The sequence below is a fragment of the Antrostomus carolinensis genome, unplaced genomic scaffold (assembly GCF_000700745.2).
Source record: "Antrostomus carolinensis isolate BGI_N321 unplaced genomic scaffold, ASM70074v2 scaffold31824, whole genome shotgun sequence".
NCBI classification, from domain to species: domain Eukaryota; kingdom Metazoa; phylum Chordata; class Aves; order Caprimulgiformes; family Caprimulgidae; genus Antrostomus; species Antrostomus carolinensis.
Window position 1 is genome coordinate 4,258 of NW_010311906.1, and position 8,314 is coordinate 12,571.

The 8,314-nt window shown below is 59.1% G+C and overlaps 1 protein-coding gene across 1 annotated transcript; it reads left to right on the forward strand.

Moving 5' to 3' along the window:
* Nucleotides 1-4: 4 nt before the first annotated feature.
* FIBCD1 (fibrinogen C domain containing 1) lies at nt 5-8,311 on the forward strand (the record flags this gene model as incomplete). The annotated part of the gene is made up of 5 exons (XM_010166879.1): nt 5-445; nt 1,424-1,583; nt 2,336-2,472; nt 8,036-8,132; nt 8,238-8,311. Coding segments are annotated over 5 exons (909 nt in total), but the record flags the coding sequence as incomplete, so codon positions are not given.
* Between the last annotated feature and the right edge of the window lie 3 nt (nt 8,312-8,314).

Sequence of the window (8,314 nt, forward strand, 5' to 3'; positions counted from 1 at the left end):
CCTGCTCTCGGTGGCCGTCCTCCTGGCAGTGACAGTCACGGGGGCCATCCTCTTCATGAACCACTACCACACACCAGTCACCGAGTCACCCCCTGTCATCAGCACCAACCCTGAGGAAGCCAACGCTCTGGTCACCATCGAGAAAGCCGACAGCTCCCGCATCAACATCTTCATCGACCCCAACTGCCCCGACGCGTCGGGCACCTTTGGGCGCCTGGAGGGGCTGCAGACCTCCCTGCTGCGTGCTGTCACTGACCACGACGCTGAAGCCAAGGCCACCAAGAGCCAGCAGAAGGCCCTGCTGGTCACCGTGGCAGATGAGGTGGCCAAGCTGCTGACACACGCCATGCAGCTGCGTGCTGACTGTGACAGCCTCAAGAAGGGGCACAGTGCCATGGGGCAGGAGCTCAGCGCCCTGCAGGGAGAGCAGGGTAGGCTCATCCAGGTGAGCTGGGGCTGGGAGTGCCACACGGTTCTCCTTAGGGACAGACCCCCCTTGTCCCTATGTCCCCGAGCACATGGCTACTTGCAGCCCCTGCCCACAGGTTCCAGGGGAGACCTCCAGCTGAAGGAGCTGAGGTTTAAGATGGGTGCTTGGGAATTGTACGTTAGGAACCACAGCTTCAGCTCCAGCTCATCATCATCTCCCCAGTGCCAGCGAGCTGGGTGGGCAGCCTCCCATATTGTGGGTCTCCTGGCTCTGGGTCCTGTCTGGGGGCTCTGAGCAGAGCTGAGCACAGCACAGCACAGGACTATCCCAAGGGTGGTTCATGCCGCAATCAACCCTCCCTTATTAACAGTCCCCAAAATTTCCCACCTGATAAGCTGTGTTGAAATGCTTACCTGTGTGTGTCAGGGGTCTGCTGGGTGTCGTAGCAAGACCGAGGGCACGGCTGGGTGCTCGGGTGCATGCCCATCCCTCCTGGTGCTCATCTCCCTCTGGCTGGAGCTGCTCGATCCGTGCCGCGTCGCTTTGCTCCCTGTCCTGCTGCTCTGCCGCAGCTGCCCCAGGTCACTCACCCAGCCCAGGTTCACCTCGGGGGATGGCAGAGAGCTGGTGGCTGTCTCAGGACACAGCTATTCCTGCCACCTCTGTGATCCCATCCCATGCCCAGAGATGCTCTTTATCCCACGGGGCGGCAGCACTGACGCACCCAGGTTTGGGGATTTCTCAGTCCCAGTGGCAATAGACACTATCTGGACCCTGACCTTGGGCTTAAAACCACTGGAGGAGACATATGGGATCTGCTGTGGCTTTTATGTCCTTACCTGGTCCCCACCAGCCTGTACCTGGGGCACTTGGGGGGGTGTGGGAGTGGGCAGAGCATCCTCACGGTGGGGTGGTCCAGGGGCTGGATCCTGGAAGTAGTTAAACCACATTTAACCACAATTCCTTGTCACCTCATGTGTTGTCTGCTCACAGCTGCTCTCAGAGAGCCAGACCAACATGGCTCGGCTGGTGAGCTCCGTCAGCGACGTCCTCGACACGCTGCAGAAGGAACGTGGTGGTGCCCGGCCCCGGCTCAAGGCTGACCTGCAGCGAGTGCCAGCCAGGGGAGCGCGGCCCCGGGGCTGCTCCAACGGTGGGTGAGATGGTGTCCCCATCTGTCCCCAGGGAGAGGGATGCACCTGGGGCTGCTCTTGGCAGGTCTCTGCCCAAGAAAAGGGGAGGAAGAAAACCACCTGAGATGGGCAAAACCGGCCTGGAGAAGGGATTTAATACAGCAGAGGGGCTGGCAAGGGAATGGGGGAGATGGAGCAGGAGGGAGATGGGAAGTTGTGTCCTAGAAGGGGTGTTTCTCACCGTGCAGCCCCCAGCTGTCCATAAACCAGCTTGCAAAGCCAGCACAAAAGCCACTTCATGCCTCTGCAGACCCACTTGTTCCCCATACAGAGATAGCTGGGGCAAAAGCAGGAGCAAGAAGCAACCGTTCGCCTTCACTGGGATGCAGAGGGCAGAGCTGCACGGGCCTCAGAATATCACGTTCATCATCGTTTGGTTCAGATGAAGCTGAGTAAGACGGTCCCGGGGCTGCGAGGACATGCCCATGCTCTGCCTGCAGCTGCCCCTGGCATCAGCTCCCTTGTCCCCAGCTGGGTCCTTTGGCATCACACAGGGACATGGGTTCAGTCCCTGCCAGCTGCCAGGGGGGTCCCCACAGTGGCTATGTCCCCCCAGCCACCACTCACCCCGAGCATTGGAGGAGAAAGAACAAGGCAGCACTGAGCTGTCAACTAGAGCTGGCAGCAAGGTTGAAAGCCTGAAAGAAATGGCAAGATATTAAATTAGATCATTAATTAATCAGCTTTCCTCTCGTCCCATCCCACGCCACAGGCTCCCGGCCCCGAGACTGCTTTGACATCTATGCGAGTGGACAGCAAGAGGATGGGATTTACTCCATCTTCCCCACACACTATCCCTCCGGCTTCCAGGTCTACTGTGACATGACAACTGATGGGGGCGGCTGGACGGTGAGCTGCCACCGTGCCGGGGGTCACTGGGTGATGCCACCGCCGGTCACGGGCTGTCCCCGTGCTGGGATGCTGGGGGTGGGAGATGTCACTCTTGGCACTTGGATGTGTTACTGGGACGGGGGATAAATGCTCATGGGGTCTAGCACGGGGTGCCTGGTCCCGTGAGGAAGCAAGCAAACAGGCTTTGCTGGAGCCCAGCAGCCCAGGCCAGGCTTGGGGAGCGCGGCTGGAGCTGGAGGGAGGTTTCAGGTGGGGAGTTGGGTGCCATGGCTGCAATTCATCCATCTTGGTGGGGCCGGGGCACAGTGTAGCTACAGTTGTGCCATGAGGTGAATGGCTGTGCTTTGCCCCATCCTCATGGCCCCAGTGAGCTAGTGCTGGGGCTCAGGATGGACCCCAAACCCAGCACATGTTACCTCCTCTGACACAGGGCTGCCTGGGGCACCTCCAGTCCCACGCTGATTCAATCGCTCCCCAGCCACCCTGTCAGATTCTCTTTGCTGTGGTGGCTGCAACAGCCCCGTAATCACAGAGATGGGGGTAGGGAGCTGGGGGGACACAGCACTGACAGCCCCAAGCCCAGAGACTCCCCTTGCCCCAGGGGTCCCTGGGCATGAGCCCCTACCCAGGAGGGCATCTCTTGGGGTGCACCCCGGGGAGGTGATGGGGGCTCGCTGGGAGGAGTGGTCAGGCAGCCTCTCCCCCGAGGACACACTGGGTAGGAAGAGCTGGCCAGCACCCCCCCAGCTGGGTGCTCCAGGAAACAAATCCCCAAGATCTGATTCCCCTAAGCAGCTTTGAGTGGTGCCAGGAGGGAGCTTAACCCCTCTGCCCTGGGGGGACTGCTGAGCCTTCAGCCTCAGTCTGCCCAGAGCCCACCCTGGGCCAGAGCAACCTGCAATGCACAGGTTGGTTCCAGCAGTTCCAGTGGGGAAACTGAGGCACGGGGCAGCCTGAGGGACGCCAGCTCTCAGGGGGCTCACAGAGGGAAGAAAGGTGACACCTTTCACTCCCCAGGGTGGGGAGGGTCCCTGCAAGCTCAGTGTACAGCCTCCACGAGCCCCAGCCATGCTCCAGCGCTGCCTGAAGAGCAGCCCAAGGTGATTAGCGAGACACTCAGAAGCTTATTTAAAGCTGCTGCAGCCAGGAGGGCTCAGGCTGAGCTGGGGAGGGGGCAAAGCAAATGAGTTTACACCCAGCAGCATCGTGGGCTGTGGCAGCAGGGCCAAATCCTGGCGTTCTGGAGATGGGCACATCCAGAGCAGGTGCTCACCTCAGGGTCCCATTTCTTGGGGGGTCTCTGCAGCAAAGGCTCCCAAACACCCCTCCAGCCCCCCAGGGTGGTGTGGGGGGTGTCTGGGCTATCTTCTGTGGGGCTGGGGACATGGAGGGGGTCCCTGGGGCACTGACTCACCTGGGCTCCAGGTAAACCACAGCATGGCTGGGCATTGTGGTGCAGAGCCTGGGAAATTTCTCTCCCTTCCTCTGGAGGGATTACTCCTGACATTTGGGCTTATTTGCATGTGGGTGGGTGGAAGTGATGGCAGCAGCTGAATCAATTTTGACTCAGGAGCTTTGGAGCTGCTGAGCTAAGCCTTACCTGGTATGGATGGCTTAGGGACCACAGGGAGCGGGGCTGGGGAAGAGCTGCCCTGATGCCCCATTGGGGAGAAATTCATCTGGGGTCACTCACTGTGTGCTGCTCTGCACCTCCCCATCCCCACGGCGTCATCTGCAGTGTCACCCTGTCCCCTTGCTGGAGGCAGAGTCCCTGCTCTTCCCTATCCATTCCTTGGGAAGGCTCAGCAAAGGCACAGCCCTTGCCAGACCAGCACCTCTCCTCCCTGCAACAGCCACATCCAGCCCAGGGCAGACAAATTCCCCCATCTGGGGCTGTTTGCTGCCTATTTTGTGTAGTCAAAAAGCAGAAGTCTGGCAGAGAAGGCAGGGACACCCCAGCATCGGTGTCCATGCAGGGCAGGGTGACATGAAGGCAAAGAAAAGTGGGAGGGAATTGCTGGGGAGCCCCTAGAACACCTCTCAGTCCATTTTGTCCCCCTCCTTGGTTTTCAGCTGGCTGGGGTGTGGGTCCAGCTTGGTGCCAATGGGAGCATCCACGTCCTGCGCTCAGGCACCTTCCCTGGGTGAGCCTTGGCTGCAGCCATGTGATTGCCCAGCCTGACCCAGTTCCCCCCCTTTGACACTCACCTCCGGCACTTTATTAAAGTAATAACGAGGTGACGGAGGGCGAGAGGGGTTCAGCATCCCAGGAGGCCTGAAAAAGTTGGATCTTCACATGCTGTTGTCTTGGGAACCCTTTGCAAATGGCCCATGCTCCTCCCCATGCCCTTGAGCCTCCATCACTGCCCAGCCGAGGAAAAGTCCCCCAGGATGGGCATCTCAGTCCCATAAGCAGTGGTGCCAAGCTGGCTCCGGCCACCTCAGCATCATTTTCCATGTACAGTGAGTATTGGGAAGTGGTGGGAAAGCCAAAGGATGTGAAAGAAAAGGCTGTGCCAGCAGGACAAGGGCTGTGGTGATGTTAAGTGACAGCTTCCAGCTTCACAGGCACCTGCCACGCTGGGGACAGCTTCACCCAGCCTGCTCATCGCCCACCCGAGGGTCCTGGTGCAGGCTGGGGGGTTTGACAGACACTGAAGCATTTACACATGGGCTGGGATAAGCTGAAGGCAGCGGGTGAGGTGAGCTTGAGGAAACATGTGCTGTTTCCAAAAGATGTGACTTCTGTGTCACCACGAACAGGGATGAGACACTTCTGCTGGTGGGGACCGGCAGGAGCAGCCAGGTCCCTGGGATGGCCAGCGCTGCCGGCTGCGGTGTTCGCAGGCTGTCACATGGGATTGGCATTTCTCGGGCCAAGACCGGCTCCTGTGATGCTCTGAGTTTGTCTTCTCCATGGCTGAACCCGAAGAGAGGCTGAAGAGCCCTCCCTCCCCGCCAGCACCACAGCAGGCACAGGCTGACGCTCCCACTTTCCTCTTTTTTTAACCCATTTTTCTGGGTTGGTGCCTTTGCAGGAGCCTGTCCCTGCCCCACGAGCTCAGCACGACCGGGGGAGGCAGAAAGCGGGGGAGATAAATATTTCAGCCTTGCCTTGAAAGAAGGGAAGGAAATCCTTTTTGCTTAAGAGGGGGTGATGCATATTTGATGAGGAGGAAAAGAGCAGCAAGGCAAGGTTGGGAGCACGGCAGCCAGCCTGTGGGTCACCACTGCCTGCAGCATCCTGGTGCACACAGCATCCCAAAAGATCCCAGAGAAGGGCAACGGGGATGGGGAAGGGTCTGGAGCACAAGTGTGCTGAGTTCCCTTGTGGCTGAGGGAACTAGGGGTGTTGAGCCTGGAGAAAAGGAGGCTGAGGGGAGACCTTGTGGCTCTGTCCAAGTCCCTTGGAGGAGGGTGGAGAGAGGTGGGGGTGGGTCTGTTCAACCCAGGACCAAGTGACAGGACAAGAGGAAATGGCCTCAAGATGCACCAAGGGCAGTTGAGGTTGGATCTGAGGAAGAATTTCTTTCCTGAAATGGTTCTCGGGAATTGGAAGGGGTTGCCCAGGGAGGTGGTGGAGTCACCTTCCGTGGGGGTATTTAAAAGATGGGCAGACGAGGTGCTGAGGGACATGGTTTAGAGGTGGAATTGGCAGTGTTGGGTTTACCGTTGGACTCGGTGATCTTAAAGATTTTTCCAGCCACTACAATTCTATTCTATCCTATCCCAGTGCACACAGCATCTCAGTACATGCAGCATCCCAGCACGGGGGGCAAAAAGGTGGCTCCCATGTCCCTGCCTGCATGTGGGAGAGGTGGGGGCACAAGTGAGGGACCATGCATGAGAGATGATGAGGATGGAGCAGGAGACCCGGGAGGACACAGGACCTCCAACACCCACCAGCCCTCCCGATCTGGTTTCAAGCCCCTTGGGGCTGAGCCCGGTTGGCAGCAGGACACTGAGGGTTCCTCCGGTGCCCAGAGTGATGGCTGAGCTGTGCCAATGGGGACGTGCCCCACACACTTCCCTGGGCACCGCTCGGGCAATCAGCCTATTTACAACCGCAGTCAAAGCTGATTACGAGGGAGCATCGGTGCTGCCTGCGCCACCTTCCCCGTGCGGCAGCGCCGGAGCCGACGTTGGCCGGGGAAAATCAGCTTTGGGCCCCCATCCAGCTGCACCATCCCCCTTCTCCCGGCAAGCCTGACAAAAACCCCTTTAAATGGGTTTAACGGCAGCTTCTCAAGTGCTCAACACAGGGATAAAAAATTAAGGCTCTAATTCTAGAAGGTAAGTACAGCAGGATCAGAGCTGTGCTGTGCCAAGGAGGGCACTGGGTGCCCACAGCCCTAAAAATTCCCATCTGGTGAAGGGCACATGGGTGTGAAGTTCATGAGCTGAGTCTCCTCCGCAAGCAGGGATGTGTGTGCCGGAGGGTGGGGACAGCCAGGGGAGGCTGTGAAGGAGCATCCCTGAAGTGGAGGAAGCACGAGGGCTTCTTGGCCAGTGCGGGGACTTGGCGAGCACGAGGTCTTCTTGGCCAGTGCGGGGACTTGGCGGTATTGCCCAAGTCTGGGGTGCTGGACATGGGGTGAACGAGCTCAGCCCAGCCCCAGAGACAGGGTGCTCTGACCCCTTGGCTGCCGGCACATGGGGCAGCTCTTAAATCACTGAGCACCCTGTCATCACCCCACCACAGCTGTAGGAGCGTGGCACTTGGTGGCGATCGGCAGGCTAGCTCAGTTTAATGCAATCAATCCAGGGCTAGAGGCTTAATTAAGCAGCATTTTTTGGATCATTGTCAATAAATCAAGCCTGCAGCTATGGATAAAAGGGGATGAAACACACAGGGCATGACACACCGATGAGCAGGTGGGAGAGGAAAAGGGAAAGGCTCCAAGGAGAAAAGCTGCGCTGGGCTCCGGGGATCTGGCCAGGATGTGGGGGCTCTGCAGGACTCGGGGTGGTTGGTGTCCCACAGTTAATTGATCTGGGAGACTAACAAGGTCATGGGAATGATGTCTGGTAATGGGGTGGCTGCCCAGGAGAGAGCAGGACCCAGGAGTTTTCCATGGCACCGAGCAACCCACCATGTGCAGGATGGCTTGGACTGACCTGGGCAGCACGTGCTGCAGGGACAGACTTCGAGTCACGCCGTCCATCTGTCCGTCTGTCCATCCACCCATCTGTGCCTCTGCTCCCGCGTGCAATGGCAGAGCCCAGGCTGTTTCCCATGTGCAGCTTGGAGCTGGGTGGAGGGTGTTTGCCCCTCCTGGGGCCAGCACCCCAGGGGAACACAGCGCGGGTTTCCCAAGCTCTGCTCCCCGCTCCAGGCAGAGGATCTGATTTCAGTGTTTTATCTGAACTGACTCACCCATCCTGGGAGCCTGATCTGGTGTTTCCCTGCATCCCCATCTAATTGCTGGGTTGAAAGGGTTTAATTTGCACCCCTGTTTAATAGACAGTGGCAGGGAGGGGTGGGGAGCAGGGTGGCTGCTCGGGGTGCGTGAGCTCAGAGCAGCCCCAGGACTGACACCCCCTGTGTCTCTGTCCCCAGGTGTTTCAGCGGCGGGAGGACGGCTCCGTCAACTTTTTCCGTGGCTGGGAAGCCTACCGGGATGGCTTTGGAAAGCTGACAGGAGAGCACTGGCTAGGTACGTGGGGCACTCCCTGTCCCACCCCGCACCCCCTCCCCAGGGACCACCTGGCCACCCTGTCCCTGCCGGGGTCCCCACACTCACCCCCTCCCTCTGCTGCAGGGCTGAAGCGGATCCACGTGCTGACGGTTCAGGGCAGCTATGAGCTCCGCATCGACCTGGAGGACTTTGACAACGGC